The 23,589-nt window shown below is 45.7% G+C and overlaps 1 protein-coding gene across 4 annotated transcripts in view; it reads left to right on the top strand.

The window, feature by feature from the left end:
- Window positions 1–23,589, top strand: part of CEP57 (centrosomal protein 57) — a 1,562,635-nt gene that overhangs the window by 1,457,017 nt on the left and 82,029 nt on the right. Inside the window, exon 11 of one of the 4 annotated variants that reach the window (XM_069639193.1) lies at window positions 1,576–1,685. The exons of the other annotated variants lie outside the window; for them this stretch is intronic. Coding sequence (XP_069495294.1) covers window positions 1,576–1,617 — 42 coding nt within the window. The 3' untranslated portion in view covers window positions 1,618–1,685. Of the gene's footprint in view, window positions 1–1,575; window positions 1,686–23,589 lie in introns of those variants that run through there. 4 annotated transcript variants of the gene reach the window in all.

Here is a 23,589-nt window from a genome sequence, read left to right as displayed (position 1 = left end):
GAACTCATAAACCTCCAAAAGGAGATATATCGGTTCATTTGGAAGAAGAAGAAACCCCATATTTCTAGTAAACTCCTGACAAGGGGGAGGATGCTGGGAGGGTTGGGCTTTCCCTCGATACTGCGCTATTATAGAGCTGCACAAGTGGCGATGATGCTTTCTTGGGGTAACTCGCCGGACCCTCCTAAATGGTTAGAGATCGAGCAGGCAGCTGCTCCACTTCCTCTGGCTCACTTTCCATTCCTCCAAAAGGAGGCGCGTAATTATAGGGGTGGGATATTGCCAACCACCTTGTTCACTCTCCAGAGTTGGGACAAAGCGCGTTCGCAGAGGGGCATCCAATCGGATCTGGGGCCACTATCCCCTATCACTCAGAACCCGGCTTTCACTCCAGCCTTATACCTTCAGCGTTCCGGATCTGGTGCCGAGACAAACCCTTGCGCCTGAGAGATTTATACACTGATCAAGAACCTTTAACTTTCCAGGAATGCAGGGAAAGGTTTGATCTCCCGGAGACGGAACGCTTTCGATACATACAATTACGCCATTGGATTACTAATAGAGACATTCGCAGGGCAGCTGGAAGGGCCCATCTGGGAATCAAACTTAAAATTCTTGGTCAGCAGTCCCGCAGGATTTCCCAGTGTTATAAATTGTTAGAAAAAGCCTCAATAGATGAGAAGCTCCCATACATGAAAGCTTGGGAGAGAGAGCTACACCTGGAGATTCCAAAGGATTCTTGGCAGAGGATCTGGCACCGAACTCAGACCAGTTCTCACTGTACTCTAGTAAAAGAAAATGCCATAAAAATTTGTTTCAGGTGGTACTTCCCCCCCGTACCCCCCCCCACCCCGCAGCAGACTCCACTACATTAATCGGAATATCCGGATGCATGTTGGCATGGATGCGGCGAACGAGGGGATATGGCTCATATGTTGTGGCATTGCCAGATCATCCATTCATATTGGCTGCAGGTGCGGTCTAAAATTAAAGAAATCACAGGCTCCTTGCTCCCCATGTACCCCAGGATATTCCTGCTAGGGGATGTCCCAGAAGATGGGTCCTTCTTTATGTCAGGGTATAAAGCAGTTTTGATTTCACATTTACTAGTGACTGCTCGCATTACCAGGGCCCGATTTTGGAAAACGATAGAGGGCCCGCAGATTGCCTACTGGTGGATGAAAATATGGGAATTGTTGGGTTTAGAAAAGCTTACGGCAATGGTGGAAGGAAAACTCTCGAGATTTCAGAGGGCCTGGCGCCCTTTCCTAGACTTTGTTTCTGATAAAGAAAACATGTTCTCCCAACCACAACTCCTGAAGCATTTCATGAATTCCTGATTCGACTATAGACTGTTAGCCCTGCACTCATGCACTTTTGATAGAGAATGTGCACCAATGTTAGTCAAGTTTATGAACTCTTGATACCTGATATTGCTTAATGAATTAATGTTTCTAATCAGCCATAGGAGAGATAACTGACCCAATGAACTTAACCTTTTTTTTTCCTCCCTCTCTCTCTTTCTCCCCCCTTTCCCCTCCCTTTCTCTCATTACCCCCGATTAATTTACTGAAGGCATATTGCACTATATACTTTGTATTTAACACTGTTATTTAATGCCAAATATGTGAAACATTGCGGAATTGTTGGGGGTGTGAGGGCTTTTACTCGAATGAAAGGAAATTAATTGTTGGTTTAATTGTTTGTAATCATTTCATGTTGAAAATCAATAAAAATATTTTAACAAAAAAAAATGTACTTAAATGTACTTAATATGGCAGCACAGGTGGTGGATATTACCACTAATATGCTCACCCTGAGCAACTAGAGAAAGGGTCCACAACAGTCCACAGAGGTCCACAGGATACAAAAGATTCACAGACTTGACGGATCGCTTCGCGGGATGGTCTCCAGGCATACAGGCACTTCCGGGCACTTCTCGGAGCGCTCGCGCTGGTGCACGCGGCCGTGCCTATTTGAAGAGGTTTCTTGATAGGTGGGCGGGGCTTGTTACCTGAGCAACTAGAGGAAAGGGTCCACAGAGGTCCACAGGATACAAAAGATTCACAGACTTGACGGATCGCTTTGCGGGATAGTCTCCAGGCAAACAGGCACATCCAGGCACTTCTCTGTGAAAACTGATTTCAGGGGACATGTGCTGCAGCTTGGGACAGGTGGGGGTAGACCCCCGGCACTGGAGACGACTTTGGGGTCACAACTTAGTAGACCCTCAAGAAAATTCAAACAATGATGAGAGTACCGGAATTGTAGAAAACAACTTTGTTGCAAATGCAAAGTAACGAAAAGTCAGTCTGTCTCGTAGGACCGAAAAGCTGAGAAGTCACACTGCCCACATCCGAAGGTAGTATTTAAGGAGAAAAAACACAAAATTAGAATACATTCATATGCAATCAAAACGCATTTGTAGCTACATTCTAAGCATCCTATTGCCTCCTGCCTATATGAAAGCTAAATCAGCATCAATTATCCTATTCTAATTGGTTAGTACAACCGGTTACATGTTAGATGTGCATCCCCCTGCAGATGACCTAATCATGCGCAGTCAGTACGAAGAGCGGAATCTGCCATCCCCAGCAATAAACCAATTACAAGGCCATTCTCCTTCAAGAGACTAGATATCTTGGCATCCTGTGCTACCCCTTGCACCTCATGATTGCTTAGTGTGCTCAACTCTCTTTGGAAGGATTCCATGAGAAAGTCTACTGTAGGCCTATCTTGTATGATAATAGCTAATATTTGTGCTACCAGGCCATCCAGGACAAACTTGGCATCCCGAAGGCTCTCTTTGATGCAGCAGAAACAAAACCTAATTCAACATGGCAGAGACACTGAAATAAAATAGCTGAACGTTCAGAAGCCTACTACTTCATACATTGGTTAATATTTGCGCTGCTAGCTCTCTATGCTGCATACTTGGTAGTCCATGGACTCTATAGAGAGATGCAGAAAACAAGGCCCAATTTACTAACCTCGAGGAAAAAAAAACACTCATGTTACTAGCAGTCCCTACGTCTATATTTGATCTTACTTTTATAACGTTACACCCCCATATTAACACGCTCCAGCAGTTAGAGTCTAGGTTTGGCGAGGGTTTAAAGATGTGATCCTGATGGTCCGGTGTGCCATTCGACGAGGTGACCAATTGCTGTTGAAGCAGTTTGAGATGTTTAGCAACTACTTGGTCGAGTTGATGCTTCGTGTGAGACTTCCAGTGGTTCAAGACGAGGTCCGGCAATGAGCGGTTGGTTCAAGCTGTACAGGTGACAGTTTGTTTGGGATGATGCACCGCCAAAGTGAAATTTGCTTCGATTTGAATTTGTGCTTGAGAAATGCAGATATTGAGTGCTCCCAGTGTCAGTTCGGCGTTCAACAGCAAAGATGCTGATGACTGAACGAGGTGGTTCGAAGCAATTTTCAAAGGTTGCGATTCAATGAGCGCTCTGGGGTTGTTTCGACCGTCGCCATGATCTGCGACAAAGAGACTGGTGGTTTGAAAGGTGGTTCGAATGGTGCAGGTGAAATGATTAACTTCTTGTTCGAACCGAGGCAACAACGTCCTCAGCTAGTGCAGTGCAGCAGCAAATTAGTTTGGATGCGCAACACAGTGGTTCGTAGATCGGAAGTGTGCCAAAAGCTGAATTGAACAAGGTCGAAACACAGTTCAAAGCGATTTGATGCCAAAAACAGAGATCCTGGCTGTGTTGGCTCTCAGGGTGCTGAGAGTGCTGTGGTGAATTGCTATGCCGTGATCCTCACAAGAGACTTACCTGAGACTGCTTGATGGCAGTTACAGCTCAGCCCGCTGGAGCGGGACAGCTGCAGCAGTGGCACAGCTCATGCCACGCGGAGGAACAACTGGGCATTTACCCCTTAGTATGCCTGTAATGGAGCACCAGGAGCTGCAGTGGGGGTGTGGCCCGATCCAAGGGATGTAAGCAGATGAGTGTGGATGGCAGAACCTTAGAGGAAAGGCCCTAGTCTTTCCCTTCGACAGTCCAAGAACAATTCCTAGATGTTTGAAATACCATAGAGCCTATGGGAGGACCCAGGTTCAAATCCCCATAGAGTAACCTGGGGAAATGTAAGGGGTACTTCCATTAATCAAATAAAACCTGAGCCCTGTGGATTGGTCAAATAATATTGAAAAGGAGCTCAGGATAAAACAAGAATGCATAAAAACAAATAAAGTGAAACCAATTGAACTAATAGAAGCCCAACTGGCCAATAGAAAGATAGCCTAAAACAGGATAAACAGAGTAGAAACACCCTGCCAGCCAATCCTGTAAGCAGGGTTTTCCTCGAATCAGCAGCCAACAGGTGTCTGGCTCAGGGCCAGGTTTCCTGTATTTCTCTCCAGAGGCTGGTGAATGAAAGAGGAACTGTGACCTGAAGGAGGAGAGGACGCCTGGATGAAGAATCCTGGATTACCCTCGAGTTCTGCCTGACTGAAAGCTGCCTGAGGTGCCTGGAGGAAACTGATTGACCCAGGGCAAAGAAGGAGAGTACCTCTGCAGCCCACCCAAGTCTAAAAGGTGGAAAAGCTGACCTCTTTGAGAAACCTGGATAGAGTCTCTAAGGCAACCCTTTCAGAAGTCCCTGGTTGAGAGACCAGGACAGAAGCAAGTCCCCTAAAGAGAAGAGGGGCAAAAGCCAAGTCCCCTGAAGAGGAGGGGGGATAACTCTTCGATAACCCCTGATGAGGAGAGTGGCAAAAAAAAACGAAAAAGTGAAAAGGGCCACCAAGTAAGAGGGAGAATACCCCATGAAGGGGATAAAAGAGAAACTCAGAAGCCCAACTGGAGGTTGGGGCAATATACTAAGAAGCCAAGAAAGAGCTTGTGAGAGGGATTGATCAACCAAGGGATTAAGATAAAGAACCAAAGCGGAGGTCCCAGCTGATCCCTCGCCTAAGAGGTCCTGTGTCTGGAAGGCAAATTCAGGTCCCAGATGGAGTTTTCACATAAGCAGCCATGTTGCTCGTCTTCCCGAGAAGGCCTCCCTGAATTGATGTACTATGTTTATTCAGGGAATGACTTTAAGTTAGATATTCCTCCACTCCCCAACACTTTTCAATTAAAGGGAAGGACTTTAAATTGTTCGCCTCATTTCACCATTTGATTTAGCCATTCAGCCTGTTAGGGAGAAGTCTCATTTATGGCTAATTTCCCTTACCTATAGAGTCCCCCAGCAGCTTTGCTGGATTTGAAGGGTTTGTTTTTTTCTCCTGCTAAGAGTGAGACTTTTTCCCACTCTTAGGCATTTTTTTTGCTAAGTGTGTTCTAGGCTATTTTTGTGTTTAATGTCTATGGGATGTTCTCAACCCCATAGGAACCATCTTTATTCACATGTGTTACACAGCACCCTCCGTGCAGTGACACAGGGGTGTCGTAGCGACCCCCAAACATAGACTCCATACTCTGGGACTGACTACTGTCTCCCAGGGCATGTAAAGTCCCAATTGGACTTTACTAGTCAATTTTTATTAACTAAACCAGTACAAACCATCTTACTATGGAGGTACTGAAAAAGGGTTCATAGTTTTTCCCTTATGTTCATTTTCGAGAGGGTACCGTACAGCCCCTCTCTCAAAGGTTTCTGGCTGGTGGCAGTGGTTACTACCGTAAATATTGGGCCGTGAATATTTTCCCATTGTTCGAGGCTACCACCTTTTCTGACAGCCTCTAACATACTGCCGGTGTATTTTAAAATTAACTTTACCCTGGTATGTTTTATTTGCCAGAACTTTATTATAACTTCTTTCTCGTGTCTTTCTCTAAACTCCTAACCCAGATCGGGGATCCTTTGTTCGTCCTTTTGGCGGGCTTCTGCCAAGAAGCCCTCCTTTCGGCGCCACTGAGTCTGGGGTGGGTCTATTGTGTGGGAGGGGGGGAGTAGGACCCCTGGACAGGGTTGCCTCAGCAACCCATGTCGCACTCTATCCTGATAGGCTGGAGGGTCTCCCGCCAAGATGACCACTCCACTGTGTGAGTGACAGCTAGGCTGTATGAATGGGGATCTTTTTTGCATAAAAGCAGGGTCCTGAGGACTGGAAGAGCAAGACGTTGCCACTGGAACTAAGAAGCCGAAGAGGAGAGAAGCCAAAGACATCTGCAACGACTGAACCACCGGTGAAGCCCTGATGCAGCGTCTCACCACTTTTCTCCATACGAGAGAAGATCTTCATCAGAAAGAGCCTTCTTCTGTTGAGCTGGTGGGGCCATCCAGTTTGCCAATCGCCTTCCCGGACCTGCCTTGGTCGAATCTCCCATATCCTGTACTCGAAAGCCGGATAGCCAGGCACCAGTCAAACCGGACCGCGATTTAAAGGAGCGTGCCTTTTATTCGTCAGGCAGCACCGCGGCTGGTTTCATCCCTGGGTAGTGCAGTAACTAGAACCTTCCTCCACGACGAGAGCCTCTCTTCCTCTGCTGGATCATCCGAACTGCAGGAACTACCAGGAACAACCGCCACCGCAGGAGCCACCTCTTCATTTTAAAGGTACATTGTTCCACCAGGCCGCCCTTTCTTCGCAGTAGCACTAAAGGTGTTTTAAATCCTTTACCTACCTGTTGGGTTGGCGGCCCCTCGCTCTTAACATTGTCTTTCAACATCTGCATCCACCTTTTCAAAATCGTTAACCAAAGACTTGACTGCAGCTACAAGAAAATGTTGCTCCTGGGCCCTTGCCCTGTACCACTGACTCTGGCACAGGCCTACTGACCCTGGCTACATTTGTTAGAACTGCCTTCTTTAGATTGATTCTCAACTAGAATTGTGTTGATGCACCTGCTTCTTATAACTACCCTTTTCTTCCCCTTTCTAAACCTTGTGAAATGCCATTTTGCTCAGTTTTCATTTAAGTATTGCCTATACTGATGCACTGTCTTGCTTAATCTGTTTCACAAACTTAGGGGAAGTGTTGCTGGGTGTGTAAGAAGCTATTTATCTATAACTTGTGCTTTTCCTCCCTTGTGAGAAATTGATAAGAGTATCCCTTATTCCGGCACCATCAATGCCAAATAGAGAAAAAACATCAGAAGCCAACTTACGTTCTGAACCAAGATCTTGTCCTTTTTTGGAAGAGGTTTTGAGGCACAGGAAAAGCTCGCGAACAAACCAATAAATTCCTCGTGGAGTGCCACAAAACCAAAAGCAACTTCCAGGTACCTCCCTCTCAAACGTCTTAGAGGCAAGAGGGGAGGTAGTAAAACATGCAAAAGAAAATCAAGGAGTGGAAACAAGAGCCCAAAAACAAGGCAAGAGAAGGTAAACCTAATAATACATTTATCAAATTTCACAGTTACTCCGGCATTAACTACAGCATTAAGCAAAGGACTAACATTCAGCCCAACAAACAGAGGAGGCTACTTTCAGACTAATTAGATCTCTACAAATTCTGCAGGAAATTAAAACTCAAAAATTCTTTGAGGAAACCGTGAAGAACAAAGAAAGACGACCTACACCGATTCCATCTACATTAACAGAAAAAATGGTCGAGGACACAGTGGATCTACTTAACATCGAGGAAGATCAAATTTATACAACAGAATTTTTTTTTAAGGAACAAGGAATATTCACTTGTCTGTCTGAAGAGACCAGCATCAAGCCCAAATCAACATTTACACCAACTTTCTCACTGGAAAATGCAATAGATATCTTCCAGAAAACCGTGAGTGATAAAATTAGAAAAAAATATTTGAGTGGAAACCAACAAAAAAAAAGTAACTTGACTCAAGAAGAAAAATTTGCCATCAAAAAATTAGCAGAAGATACCTCAGTGATAACCAAGGCGGCTGATAAAGGAGGTAAAATTGTTCTAATGAACAGAACAGACTATATAAAGGAAGGCTTAAAACACTTAAGCATGGTTCACTGCTATGAAAAATTGCTAAATAACCCGCTACCGGATTTGGAATTAGAATGGAACAGCAAGATTAAAAATTGGTATAAACTGAGTTTGCTTAGCGAAAAAGAATACTACGGTCTGCTCACCAAAAACTCTATTCAAGCAGCCATGTATTTTTTACCCAAAGTACATAAAACATAGAGCAATTTTCCATCACTACGACTGATAATAAATGGAATCAGATCAAACACAAAGTTTTTCTCAGAGTGGGAAAAACAATAATAGAGTGAGAAAAAAATGATATTTTTCTTTGAGAACCTTTGCCTATGAACTATTTAACTGTGAAGAAAACACTTGGACTGAAAAACTTTAAATATAAAATAACGGAATCGTACATGTGATAGTAACATGTGGAATTAAAAATAAAAAGCACTATGGAACATAACAAATGACAAATAATGAAGATTTTTTCCTTTTCTTTTTCTCAATTCAAAATTGGATCTCTAAATTTGAAGACTCACCGTAATAAAGCTAACCTTTAAGGTTGGCGCATTTGAGTAAAACTTAATTTCTCATATCAACTCTTTTTCATATGATTACTGTGTAGCAGCCACACAAGGATTTGAGAAATACTCATGCAGACAACACTTAAGCATACAGAATACAATAGTATTTAGAGAGCTGTCGCCAGGGAAGAGGTTTTACTGGTTGCAATTTTTCTTTATTCAATAAGGTATCCCTTGTGTGTGGTTTTCACTGTGCTGTTTTGCTCACTTTTCACTCTGGTACACTTGGTCTACAATTTAACTAGGGAGTGTGTATATTTCTCCTCTGACTTATTTAACTTGCTTGATGACTGTGATACATGTGTTTTATTAGAGGTGCATAAAATAAATATATATCTACTTGTTAAATACAAAGCTTTGGTCAGTGTTTCCTTGTGCCATAGTACTGTGGCCTATTGTGTAAACCCTGAATACTGATCATCTCCCTCTTGAGATAAGTCTGACTGCTCAGCCAAAGCTACCAACTAAATCTTTGTGGTTCAGACTGATACCAAAGGGGATTTATTGCTCTCATCTGTAGTCTTAATCTTCTGTAGTGCTCCCTAAGGGAACTGCACATGATTCTGCCTAACACTGCCAACTCACTATTTCAGGAACCTTTGATTCAGGAACCCTTTATATTAAGTTGAGTATTAGCTGTGACAGGCACATTTACTTTAGGGTTTTTAGTACTTTTGGTACCTTTTTGACTCCATAGATGATGTCTTATTCTACCAGGATGGACTTACAAACCATTTGTGTTTGAACTCTTGCCTTGATTTCTCAAACCATGTTCTGTCTTGTGTTTGCTTCATATAGAGTTTTCTTTGAAACAACTCAGTCTGAGACCCTTCTGTTTGACATTTCGTCACACTCGTCTGAGTCCCAATCCAGGGGCTCAAGGATAAGATAGGTCCATGTTCTCGTTCTCCCAAATACGGGGCTGGATGGCAAACCCTTGCAAGAGTCCTTCACCTCCTATGTGGTCCTGGGTACCAGTTTAGCTGGCATAGAGGCAGGTCTTGCTCCAACAGCAGGTCATCCCCAATATGAATTGGGGATGTGTAGGGAGTAGAGCTAGCCTCTTCCTTGGACACCAAGTCCTCACCTCATTGGCGGAGGGCTTTAGAAAGCCAACTCTCCCACCAGATGTCCAATGAATTCTTCCTCAAATGTTTGTCCAAAAGTGAATCAAAGGAGGAGTGTGCAACCCCTTCGTTTATAGGTAAAAGTCTACAGATGATTGGACAAAAGCATGCCTGCTTTTTAAGGAGTTAAATCCCTGTCTTTTAGACAGGTGGTCTTTGCCTTCTGACATCCTACCCAAAGTGCTTTGTGCTAAAGGAAGCAGAGGGGACATGAAGGAAAGAGAGGTACAGAGAAGCAGGATAATGGAACCCCCCCTCCTCCAACTATGCTGACCTCCCTTTGTCTACACTCACCCCACCCCCGTTTGAGACTCATAGCATCAAAAGCCGGTTGGAATGCAACACCCTGGTGTGAGGCTGGTCCTTTTGGGATGGGTGTGCCCTTTGATTCCTGTTTCCCAGTACAGCTCCTACTGGGAGGCTGTTCTGCTGAGTAGAAGTGTTACCAGACTTCGAAAAGGATCAAAGGAGAGGCATTGTCTTTTTGTCTATTGCCCTGCAGGCTGGGAGAACCAGGTTTTCTGACCAGAATACACACAAACCTTCCACAGATGAACTCGGCTCGCATTCCTGGCACATGTATGGTATAGGTCAGATGTGGCTTCTTACAATTACGTGAATTACTATCGACCATACCGTAAACATCAGGTATGGTTTTATGTTTAAACCTTAAACTGCCACCAGAATTCCTCATGGCTATATGGTTTTGGAATGGAGGTGCAGACTTTAAATGCAACTTCTGTGCTGAAGTGGCTGTGACAGCAGCTATCTATCAAAAGGGCACCTCTGACCCTGCTCTGTGCCACTGATGAGCAGGCACTGCAGATTAGGAGACTGATGCAACAGGACACAGGCCACTATGCATTTGGCATGGAGCTTATGAAAGGGGCGGGGGGATCTGGTTAGCCTGCATCATTTTATTAACTAATGAAAGTAAAAAAGCCAGGCCTTCTATGCTCTTGCCAAATTGCAATTCCTCACAGACCGCTTCACTTCCAGTGTACACAGGGAATTCCCTCAACCGGGAGCTCTAATGGATGAACTGACAGTCGAGTGGACGCTTGACCTCCTCTATACTTTTCTGACGATTCCTGTCATCCCGATAGTTCCCAGGCACCTATGCCAGTTTGCGTTCATGTTGATTGTGATTGCTCTGCATGGGGCGCGTATAACGTGCTATCCAGAGTTTCTGAACATGTCCATCTGCCCTCCCTGATGCCTTCTGCGGAGAATGAATCGGCTCCCCTATTGGGAGGGGCGCCTTCTCCACAAGAAGCTCAACAGCATGGTGCCCGGAGAGGCATCTGTATCTGTTTACTTGCCCTCATCCTGTGTGCTAGATTTTCTCTTTCCTTGGCCTCTGCGGGCCTGCAGATTGGCACTGTAAAGGGGTACCTTTGCCGCTATTTCGGTTTTTAATGAGAATACCTGAGCAGGGCTCATTTTTCACAATACTCAATGTAATGCAATTTTTGCCGCAATTATGCAACAAGTTTCCCCTGTGTCAGTGTTAGGGAGAATTCTCTCTTTAGGCTGAATTTCCTAACCTAGTGAGTTCCCCAGCAGCTTTGCTGGATTTCTGGAGTTTGTTTTTTTCCTCCTGCCAAGAGTGAGACTCTCTTTCTCCCACTCTTGGACATGATTTATGGTATTCCTTTGACTGGTAATGTGTTTTATGAGCTATGGGGTCCTTTACTCCATAGGGTCTCATGCGTTTTTCCTGTGTGTGTTACACAGCACCCGCCGTGCAGTAACACAGGGGTGTCATAATGACACCCCACCATAGACTAAATACCCTGGGACTGACTACTGTCTCCCAGGGCTTGTAAAGTCACCATTGGCTTTACTAGTCCCAAATTATTAACAGAAACCAGTACAAACCATCATATTGTGGACGTACTGGTCGGGGCAATTTGATTGCCCCGGGGTCTGTTAGTCGAGGGGGCACGTCTCCGTCCCCCCTGATCGAGTTTTGGCTGGTGGCAGTGGAAACTACTTTTTATATTCGACCGCAAATATTTTCCTATGGGATTTTCCCATTGTTCGAGGCTACCAGCTTTAATTATTTAATTCTCATAGCCTCTAACATACCGCCGGTTTATTTAATTAATATTGATTCTCCAGTTGGTAATTTTTTGCCAAGACTCAATTCTAAAATGGCGTTTGTGCTCTCTTCTGTGACTCCAACCCAAGTCGAGCCCTTTGTTCCACTTTTTGGCGGGCTTCTCCACAGAAGCCTCCAAAAGTGGTGCCACTCTGTCTGGGTACCACAGGGGGTGTGGGAGGGGGTTTAGGCACCCTGGACTGAGTTACCGTGGTAACTCAAGTTGCACTCTTGTGTGATTGGCCCAAGTGGTGAGCCGGCCGGCTCACCACTTAGCATGTTTGAGTGACAGCTAGGCTGAGTGAATGGGGGTTTTCTGCATAAAAGCAGGGCTTTGGGGACTGGAACTTCAGAAGTTGCCATAGGACCTGAGAATCCGACGAGGGAGAAGCTGAGCCGACCTGCCACGATGACACCACCGGTGGAGCCCTGCGGAACCGACTCACCACTTCCTGACGACAGAGAAGATCTCCCGGCTGGAGAGGCTTCTTCCCCTGACTGGTGGGCACAACCAGTTTTACCTTTCTTTCTTCGCACCCCAGCTCGGTTTGTGGTCGAACTGCCCGTGCCAAGCACCCCAGCGGCCGGATAGCCACTCGCCACTGAACCGCAAATCAACGGACCACTCCTTGTACCTGAGAAATTCCGCGGCTGGTTTCTTCCCTGGCAGTGCAACGGGCCCCTGTCTTCCTCCACGACGAGATCCTCTCTTCCCCCGGACAAAGCACCGACTTGCACCTGCTGCCAGGAACAACTGCCCCCGCTGGAGCGTTCTCACCACTTTAAGGTACCGTGTCCACCAGGCCTCCCTTTCTAAAGATTGCAACAAGGTAATAATAACTCAACCTTCTGGACTGGGCTGGCCGCCTTGACCCTCTAACTGGTCCCTTTCTTTGATCCAACTTCTTTTTGAACCATTACAAAACGTTTGTGCACTGCAACCGTGTGACCTTGGACACATTTCGTTTGGATCCTCTTAAAGCGGATCCGGCCTACTAACTCTGAATTCACGGTTTTACTTTGCCTTCCTCTCTTGCTATGTTCTTGTAAAAGTGTTGGGATCTGTTTCAATTTGTTTTCTGCTTTTCTCTCCCTTTTTAAAAACGAACTATTAGAGTGCCATCTACGTTAAGCGCTCACCGCTGTCTGAAAATAAGTGGGGCTTTACTTAAGACTTGTCTAATATTCTTTTAAGGGAGTGTATATCTTTTAGTGACCGTGTTTTTGAATTGCTTACTATTAGTGCCTGTGTGTTTTTCTAGATGTGGTTTTAAATAAATAATTATATCTCTTTTACACCAAGCCCTGGTCAGTGTTTACTTGTTCTATTGTGTGCTCTTGACCTATTGTGAATACTCTGTATACTGCCTAACTCTTCCTGAGGGAAGTCTGACTGCTCAGCCACAGCTACCAAGTGAATCTGTGTGGTACAGACTGCTACCAAGTGGGTTTACTGCCAAACACCTGTAGTCCTAAATCTTTTGCAGTGGTCCCAGAGGAAACTGCACAGGTTTCTGCCTAACAGTCAGGTGTTGTAACAAGCATAGAATTCGAATTTAGCATTTACTTTTATTATGGGTGCTCCTTTTGAGCCCCTGCATTCTTTTTCTTTATGGCTGCTCACTCTAAAGGTGATTTTCCTGTTTGCCATCACTTCCGCTGGGTAGCCGAGTGAGCTCCAGGCACTGTTTGTTAAACCCCTCTATTGTTTTTTTTTCCAACGAGGTGAGATTGGTAGAGAGCCATCCTTCCTCACAATGGTAGTCTGAGTTCCATCTCTCTCAAAAGATCAATTTTCCTGTCTTTTAACTTTTCTTACCATTCCAAGTCAGGCCGGTGTGGGTCCTCAGCAACTACATCTCTCGGGCAGGGGATGGCAGGTAAGATGACCAGCTTTTTGTGGGTCATTCTGGTGCCCATGCTGTTAGGGTTGTTACCAAACAGACCCTGTCAAGGTGGATCATCCTCTGAATTTTGGATTGCTACGATCTGGATGGAAAGGATGTGCCTGACTGTTTCTGAGCTCATTTGACTGGAGCAGTCCCTATTCTGAACATTTGCTAGACCAAAGACTAATTCCAATGGACGCACATACCGACACCCAGACCTCAACTCACATTACTGCACTACTGTTAAGATAACAGCCCAAACAAAGCTAGGTCCTCGCTTAAACAATAAAATAACTTAAAATATTTGCTAGGATGCTACATGGACTTGCTGCACACATTTGCCAAACATGACTGCTTAGATTCCCAATCAGGGCAGGACGCTTGTTTTGGTACAGTTGTCCTCCTGAGATTTCTGGTAAAGGTGATGTCCTTGCACTTCTCCCTCCTCCAGTTCTACTAGTACATTGGTAGTCTATTATAAGTGAAGAATGCATGGGAGGAAGCATTCCATTAGAAAAATAAATTGCTTTGATTTTGATTTAGAGAAATTTCTTACACGCACCAGACATATTAAACCATATTCGGGCGTAGGTGCCAACAAAAGGGAGTCTGAGCGTGAGAAAGATAGATATTTGACCCTAATCAGAGAGGTAATTACTTACCTCTCAGTAATAATGTTTCTGATGGATGTTCCTCCCATGAATCCCTCATTGCCCTCCCAACCTGCCCCGCTAAGCAGAAAGCTATTGCATCTTTCGGTTCTACGGTACCGAAGTGTGAGAGTGCTAGGTGAAAATAGTGCTACTGAGCTCATGAGGCATGGCGCCTCAGCATATATTTGTCCTAATGTCATGTTCCGGCACAGGGTGCTTAGAGAGTTTGGGCGGAGCTGATGCAGAGCTGCACTGCGCACCCTGGTGGCTGAAAGGTTTCCAAAGAGCAGCTGTGCTGGGAGATAGTTGGTTGTAGTTCCTAAGTCTTCTACAGCGGTTCTGCAAGTCAAAGCACAAGCAAGTAAGCACTCCTCTTTTTAATGTCACCCCATCACTGCTGCTCCTTCCAGAGCGAACCCTCGTCTAGGAGGGATCCTTTTGGTCCCCAAGCAGTTTGCTACCACTTTACCAAGTGTGACTCCAGAATATTGCCGATCTCATACTAGTGAAGACACTGGGTTTCTTGTGTGTGGGGCCATGTACTGTACACAGTCATTTGTATCCTTTTACCGGTGGAAACATGGAGGATCTTCCAGGGCCTCAAACCGGGTCTCAACCAGGGGTGCTGCCTCCTTATTCTGTGACTGCCAACCGGGTTCTCGCTTTGAGGGCCCAAGCGCCTTGTACCAGAGTCTGCTCTGAGGTCTTTTCTGCCATTAATTACCAAGTCTCAACCTAAGGATCATCATAAGGTGGTGAGCAGGAGGAAGAGATGGAATCCTTTCATGCCCATTATGCACCATGGTACTGCCAAAATAAGGTGGCAATTAATGCTGAGGGGCTCTTCAGCTCTATTTTGACAGCAACCATGGACTCCGTCTCTGCTATGTTCCCTTTCAGACTGAGCCTTGGGATTGTACAATTTGTGGTTGACTACTGTGACGAATCTGAGAATATCATTCCTTCTTCCCTATGGGAAGAACTTTCCCATGAGGCCAGTGCCATGCATCCACAGTGCAATAATCCCCCTGGGGTGGTTCCATGTGATAATATTGCCGCAAAAATATCGCCATAAAAAAATTTCGCCATATTATTGCGGCGATATTACCCCATGGAACCTGCGGGGGACACCCCAGCAAACCCCATATATTTTAAAAGGGAGCCGAGGACACCCGAGCACCCCCCCATCCATTTACCCCATAAATTATCCCCACCAAAAATATCACCTATGGCCGTTCCCGACGACCATATGTACGGCGATATTTTTGGTGGCGATAATATTACCCGATACCCCTGGGGTGGTACACCGACAGAGGATTGCACGGCCTTGGAAACCCACTATGGAATTGGGAAAGGTTGCTCCCAGAGAATGCGGTATTCTTCCGCTTTAATACACCCAGTCAACTCTCAACTCTCAGACACCAAAACCTTCCGCCCTCCGTTGTAGACAGAACCAATATACTTGGTTGCAAAGTTGGTGCAAATCTTCACCTATTAGAAAATACTGAAAGTCCTGCCTCAGAGGGGAAAATCAGTACTGGGACAAAGAAGATCACTCAGAGGCGCGGGAGTGCAATAGGAGCTCAGCTAAGAAGGTCGGGAAGAACGATCCTCCTCAAAGAAACAACGGGACTCCTGCACCGGGCGGGCTCAGAGAAGCAGAGTGAGAAGCCACGGGGAAGGAAAACTTGACGAAGGTCCATGCTGGAAGGACCGACAGGGTTGCTGCCAATACTTAACTTCAGGCGACCCCGGGAACAGCTTGAAGGCAGCATGTGCAACCGGAGAAAGAAAGACGCCTGCAGAACCGCTGCAGATCCTGCCATTCACAAAGAAGCTGGCGGATCCTCGATGAGCAACACAAGAGCTGGGGAAATGCCAATACTGGTCAAAAGAGAGACCACAGGCACGTGGGTTTACCAGAACGTGTTGGAGGTCGTAGAAAGCTTGAGAGTGAATACAGAAGTCGGACGAAGAGGGTCGGGACCCAAAAGAGACTAAAAAGGGGTCTGGGACTCTGGAGTTGCATACATGGCTGGAGAGTGAACCAAGAGGCCACAAACTTGTGCAGTTGCCTACTTGGCAGGAGAGTGAACCAGGGTGCAACACACCTTTGCTAGTCTGGGTCCTTCACCCATATCAGTAACCAAAGTCTAAAGGGACTCACTCCCATTTAGAAGATTGGAAACCAGGGGAAAAAAGAGACTGGAATTAATATAACAAAACCTATACTTGGTAGAGGAGTATGTCAAGTTAGGGGGGCCTGACTTGAAGGACTGGGAATACAAGAGACAATTCTTTGTGTGCCATCCCGTGTCTTGAGGACAATAAACCTAGGGTGAAGGACCATTCCCCTAGCCTTGGAACCTGTTATTTTTTTACTTTATTTTGCATCACTTTATCATCAGCAAATCGGGAGACTTTCTATTTACTGAGAGCACCAAGAACACTGTTTATTTGAATAAAAGACATTTCCTTGCACAGTTATAGCAGTATATTAGTGTTGGGGATAGAAGTAGGTTTTCTTTGCACACGACAAGGACTGACTATTTTTAGTTTCAGACTTCCTGATATTTCCATTAGTTTCTTTAGAGGCAGGGAAACCGCTCTTAGGTTGGGGACAGAGTTATTTTTCCAACGCTTTTTCCTTTAATAAAATTCTTTACCCAAAATCATGTCACCCTTGTGTCCGAGTGTGACTTCTGCACCCTTACACTACTCATAGACAACCCATGTAGTATCTGGCTGCCACTTCTGCATCAACCTGTTGAACAAATCCTTGGCTGTGACAAACTTGCAACCCTCTAGAAAGGTCAGGTTCTTCAAGCGCCTCCAGCGTTTCAAGCATTCTCCCATTATCTCCTACTTTGAAAGTCTGATCATGGAGGTTTTGCCTCAGACTATGCTGTAGGGACGTCATTTCACCAAAATGCCAGGGATAGCGGAAGTGACATCACACAACCCTTGACCTCTGATGACATCACAGGAAGTGATGTCATCTGACCCCACCCCGAAGTGACGTCATGGAAAGCGATGGAACACAACCTTTCACCCCTTTACAAAACAGGAAGTGGCCATCACATAGCATTGTTTCTAAGTACACTATGAAAAATATGTTTGCGGTATCACTGTTAAGTGATATACATTGCATTCAAGAATCGATCACCATATGTATCGTTAATATCAGTGCGTTTAGGCCCATATTACCACATTACTGAGAATGCAAGCAGACGTCCAAGGCCAAACAATGATGTGTTATTTAAGCAATATGCCCCGAGCGGCAGGGCCATTACCAAGTCAGGTAATGCCCCGGGGCCCATAGTTACAGACCCGAGCAAACCGAGGGCCTTAATGAAGGCTCCGCGGCATTACCTGACTCGGTAATGGCCCTGCGTCTCGGGGCATTGCTATTAGTACCTCCTCCCGTAAGACCGGAATACTAACGGCTATCTTTTTCTGTTCCGAAACGCTGCAGCGTTTCAGAACAGGAAAAAAAAAAGAAAAAAGACAAAATAAATGGCCGCCGGGAAAGGGAAAACTGAGTCTGTTTTCCCTTTCCATGGCTTCCTTCGGGAGCGGACGCTTCAGCTCTCGAGAAAACAAGTTAAGTGGGCTGGAAGGGCGGGGAGCGGATTGTTGAGACAGTGGGGGGCAGGGGTGGGGCAAACACTCACCTGAATCCCCGTCGGGGGAGGATGGCAGCCTCCAGCCTTGTGGAGGCTCGGAGCAGGGATTACCTGTTCTCAGCCTCCTCACTGGCTGAGGGGCTGCCACACCCCCCTGCCGGTGACTGGAACGAACCTTCAGCTTTGAGGGATTCCGCATGGTGTATGGACGTGGCGAGGGCCAATCAGAATGTTTCTTACATTCTGATTGACCCTCGCCAGGTACTAATATATAGCACTTATACTTAAGCGCTTCATATAGAAAAAATATAAATACAATATCACCCAACCTGTGTTGGTACTCATTTATCAACCGCAGCACGAATAAAGGCTGAGTTGACCTTGTTCGGTAGTGGAACCTGCAACCTGTAGATCACACGCACATTGCATCAGCGAGCAGTCCACCCACTGGACTATCTTACTGACAATAGCTACCAGAAAACCAGTCACTCCAGAAACAGAGCCACATGCTGCTGGCCACAGCACAGGAGCCCCAATAAAAAAAATGTAAAAAAATAGTTTTGCTTTTTCTTTATTTTTTAGGGGGAGACCACAGGGGTAGCAAGGGAGACTTCAGGGGTCGCAGTTGCAACCCCTAAATGACATCCCTGCTATGCTGCTAGTACCTCTTCCCCCAACCCTGCCTGTGGTGCCAGCTGATAAGAATAAGGAGCAACCTCAGTTACCAGATGCCACAGCACCACCAAATCCATCTAAGTGCTCTGGAGACGGACCTAGGTCATCCGATTGACGACCAAACGTGGGTAGATATATGGACCCGCACCCACTCTTCCTCCTCCTGTGTCACCAACAAGGAATGTGCCTACAAACTCACCCTCCGATGGTACTACCCCCCACTCAGACTACACCACATGAATCCACAGGTGGATCCCTCCTGCTGGAGGGGCTGCGCCCAGCCGGGCTCCTTCTTTCACATGTGGTGGGCCTGCCCTAAGATCCAGCAATTTTGGACCAGGTGTCTCTCGACCATCGAACGGATTACCGGGACCGCCCTCCCACTGGACCCTGAAACTGTCCTGCTAGGGGTCCCGGCCCCCGGGATCTATCCCCACTCTGGAAACAGGGCAAAGCTTCTAACGCAATGCCTCCTGGCAGGCAAGACAGTGCTGGCCCGATTCTGGAAGTCCCCGGACGGTCCCTGCATGGCCCACTGGTGGGGGAAACTCTGGGACATCTTGATCGTCGAGAAGGTCACCGCGGCGAGAGCGGGGGCCCTGCACCACTTCCAGAACATTTGGGCCCCAGTACTGGATTATGATCAACGGTTTCCCGCACTGACATTCAAACCGATCAACACCAGATGGGCTCTGGGTGACCGAGAGGATACACACCAGGCTGGGGCGGTGGGCTGAGGCTGGGGCCCGGGGAAGCTGAAATAAAGGGGGTGGGGGGAGATATAGATTTGTAGACTTACTATCGATATGCAATGTTGCCACGCAATGATTCATGTAACCTGTCCTGCCTTGCTAAAAATAAATGTTTAAAAAGAAAAAAAAAAACCTGTGCAGGATTCCCCCCCCTTGGACCATGCAGATCCTCCAGCCAATAAGGTGGGAGAAGACCTACCCTAAGCCCATGCTATACAAGATGGAATGGATGGAGTCACTAAGTTCTTGTTCCTGGCTGTACAGGTTAAGCCTACAGTGGAAACCGGGGTGTCGCAAGTTGGGGTTGCATTTGGATAGTTTATGTATTTTGGAGTACACTTAATCAAAGTCTACAGTGATGGTTGGTGCCTCCCTCTTCTTTATGTTTCTTTCTCTTCGTCTGACTGGTTTCAGCTCTGACAGGTACGGAATGAAGGATGTTAGATGGTGTAAGCAAAAAGATGTATGCTTTGCAGTGACATGCTAATGTGGGTGCCATGTTTCTGGCAGCTAATCTGTGACAATGGCAGGAGATTTCTGGTTTTCAAGGAGTCCTCACTCCTGAGCGTCAGAAGGTGTTCTGTTCCAGCATCTTAATTGATTGCCTTACTGACAAAAATTTGCCAGAAACTTTGGCCCATCACATCGACACATCTGAGGGGGGACTCTGATTAGGTGGTGACTTGAGTCACTTAGCTTGTTTTAGAGTAACCATATTTGTGCAGGACATTCCAGACAAGTCACTGGACTTTCCCTTCACCACCGCCAAGATTGTTCACACTTCTACTAAAGATGGCTTCGACAAAGTCTGCTAAATCTTTGGTGGTTTTAAGCCAGTTCAGAAGCCCTTGTATTCAACATCTGTGCCAGATAGGATGCCAGAGCCAGGCCTTAAGACAGATTTCATTGCTTCATGGAGCGCTGGCATAGGCAGTTAGTTGTCTCCCAGCACTCCACAGAGAATGAAACACAGGACTCCCCCCTTCCCCCTCCTCAAACGAGTTAGTCCGGCAGACTCCCTCCACCTCCTCAGTAAATAAATCTAAGTAACTACATTCAGGTCCACAATGACCCGGTTTGGGGGTAAAATGCAAGATTCCAGGCCTGCTGAGCTTCAATGTCTTCTGACCTTTGGGTCCTCTGTAGTTTTGAAGGGGTAGAGACCCTCTCTTGCCTTTTCGCTTTTCCCCTTTTCACCCTATCTCATCCTGCCCCTTCCCCCACTACAATTGATTTTGGCCTCCCTACTTCAAGGGTTGCATAATCATCTTCCAAGAGCTTTCGAGCTCTTCTGATATTTTATTTATATCACTCTCATACAAAAGAGAAGTTTTTTATCCAAGGTTCTTCACCATCCTGAAGAAGACTCAGACAGGCCTGTGGAGGGGCCCAGATCTTTCCCTTCTCAATGCTTTTCTGCCCGTCGCTAAATTCAAGATGACTGCTGCACAGGTTTGCTTGGCTCATGCTAATTTGTTGTGTTCAGTACTCATGAATGGTGCTTATTTTCACATACCCATTTGACCTCAACATAGAAGTTGCTCTGCTATCCTTAGCAGAACGTCATTATCAATACAGACTGTCACCCTTTCGGCCCCAATGCAGCTCTGAGGATCTTTACCAAGTTCATGCCTGCAGTGGCCGCCAATCTGCATCTGAGAAAAATTCAACATTTACCAGTAACTAGATGACTCTGGTATCAGGCCCCCCCCCATGAACCATGGCTATGCGTGCTTGTGTTCAGGCTCTTCCGTCTATACTCTATTATGATCTGGGTTTGTCAATCAGAAATAGTCATAAGTGAACCCCGACAGCCCATTCAATGTACTGGCTTTTTATGGGATTTTGTAGAAGTGTTTCCTACCCAGGAAAGTGTTTCAGACTTGAGGGAAGCAGCAGCACATTTTCTATCCAGGAGTCCAACTTCGGTAATATGGTTTGAGTTGTTTGTGCCTCATTACCTTTGGCTTGCTGCAAGTTCCATTTGACAGGCTCAATACGAGAGGCGTGTGCAACTCCATCTGACCAGTGTTGAGACCAGCTTTGAGATTCCCAGTCAGCCAAAATCCCCATCCTGGCTTTTCTTCAGGGCAACCTAATGTGGTAGTCATCAGAGGTCAGTCTTCGGAGGGGAGCCCTGTTTTTGGAACCCCTTAAAGAGCTGGTTATATCAACAGATTCCTCCCTGTTAGGCTGGGTAATCGGGCATCCTTCAGTATCTCTCAACCTGCAGCCTTTAGTTGGAAACGGAACAATAGGATAACATATACATGCTGCAGTTGCAAGCAATCCTCTTGACTCTGAAGGCTTTCCTCCCCTAGGTCTCAATGAAAGTAGTACTGGTTCAAACAGACAACACAACCTCTATGTTTTACATGAACAAACGGAGGCACAGACCTCATCCCTAAGGAAATTCTAGCTCTTTAGATCTAGGAGCAGAAAAAGAGCTACCACATATATCTGAAAGCATTGCACCTATCCAGTGCTCCAGATAGGATTTTGGCTTGAGAGTATTTTACTCCCATCTTTTAGAATTCTAGAGTAAATCCAATTTCAAAAGAGTAAACATTAGTTTCTTCCTTCGCAAGAGAGTCAAAAAGTGTCTGACAACTATCCAATTTGTGCCTAAAATTAAAACTGTGCTTGAAAAGATTAGTGACAAAAAACTTGATGATGCGTATTATCCAGATTCAGCTTCATTATACTTGGACACTAAAACCCTGTTAAGAACTAGTAGCGATGCCGGCTAGTTAAATCATAAATGAACTCCCTCACTTGACGAGCATCGCTTCTCTGCCTCTCGGGCCTACTGTTGCTGCCTGGCACTACCTGCTTGGCAGCCACTCCATTTTTTTGCCTCATCTCTCCTTCTCTTTGCTACTGTGTTTCCCCGGCCTGTCACTTTATGATGATCTGCCTCTCACCCTTAATTGCTGTTATGCCACGTTTTGAAGTCTGTTGCTCTGTCACTCTGCCTCTCCCATCTCTGCATTCTATTATTGCTGTTTCCCCCCCATACACTGTGCTGTATCGGTTGATATAACTCCTCTTCCTTTCTCGTGTCATTATTCTGGCTATTTCTGTTTTTTCATTTACTCTGTTGTGGTTGCTACTCCTTTTGATGATCTTTTTGCACTGCCTCTTATATTATTGGCCTCCCTTTCTCTAATCTGGATTTTCGATTTCCAGCTCTCCCTGTATGCTGTTGATCTGTGTTTTCTTATTCTTACGGTCTCTATATGTCTCCCTTGCTCTGCTTCTATCCCTCACTCCTATTGTGTGTATCCTATTATTTACCTCTGCTTCCCTTCTCACTTTCTTTGTTGCTCTCTTACGTAGCTTATTGGTCTCTCTTTTCCTGTTAATCGAATTCCTGTTTTGGGTTCTCTTATAAGTTCTCTGTTCTCACGGTCTCTCCCCCCCAACCTCCACTTTGTTATCTTGTTTTGCTTAGGTTCAGAGTTGCCCGTTCTCACATTTTTGTCTTTTGACTTAGCACCAATACATATTTAAAAAGCTCAAAATACCTTTTCCATGTACACATCTAGTCCAGCTTTACCATTGGGTGCTCCTTTTTGGATATATGCATACCTTCTTTTGGCATTAGGCATTTTGGCATAGAGTTAGGTTTGTCTCACCAGATGCAGCACTTGCTTTAATGCAGATATTTTACCAGCACTGTATGCCATTACAAGTATAAGAGCCCAGATGAGATGTGTGTTCTGAGCCATTACAAGTATAGCAACCCTCATGGTATGCGCTTGTTCTTAGCAATTACAGGTATAGCAGCCCTGATGAGGTGTGTGTTCTGAGCCATTACAGGCATAGCAGCCCTTATGAGATGTGTGTGTTATGAATCACTGAACATTTAGTAGTCATTTTGATCATTTGAAAGCTGTCAGTTATGTTATAATTGAATGTTACCTGCATCTTAAACACATATCTCTGATGCAGACACATTAACTCAACTGTCAATAGGATTCAAACTAACAGATTAGACCATGATCTCTGCAGCAGGATTATTGACCTACTGAGCTACCTTTCCCAACAGGCAGTTCACTTAGAAAGGCATACAGGGTTAGGGCACTGGCAGTTCCATGTGAGGCTTGCCTGACATAACTGGCTTGCCAAAAGCTCTCTGCCTGTTTGGACCATCCTACAAGAGTCAGGAGATTCATAATGGGGCTTTGAAATGTGCTAAATTTTTGGCAGTGGGACTCAGTAATCAGACCTGGGAGAAGCAGAAGGTTTGAAAAGCGCAAGACCGAGTAGGAGACATTGATTTATATGAGAGCCATGCCATTTTCTCACACCGACCGCCAGTGTACAT

Source organism: Ambystoma mexicanum, chromosome 7q (assembly GCF_040938575.1).
Source record: "Ambystoma mexicanum isolate Mex_15411 chromosome 7q, UKY_AmexF1_1, whole genome shotgun sequence".
Lineage (NCBI taxonomy): Eukaryota > Metazoa > Chordata > Amphibia > Caudata > Ambystomatidae > Ambystoma > Ambystoma mexicanum.
Note: the sequence above shows the minus strand (reverse complement) of the source record. Positions and strands in the feature narration are given on the sequence as shown.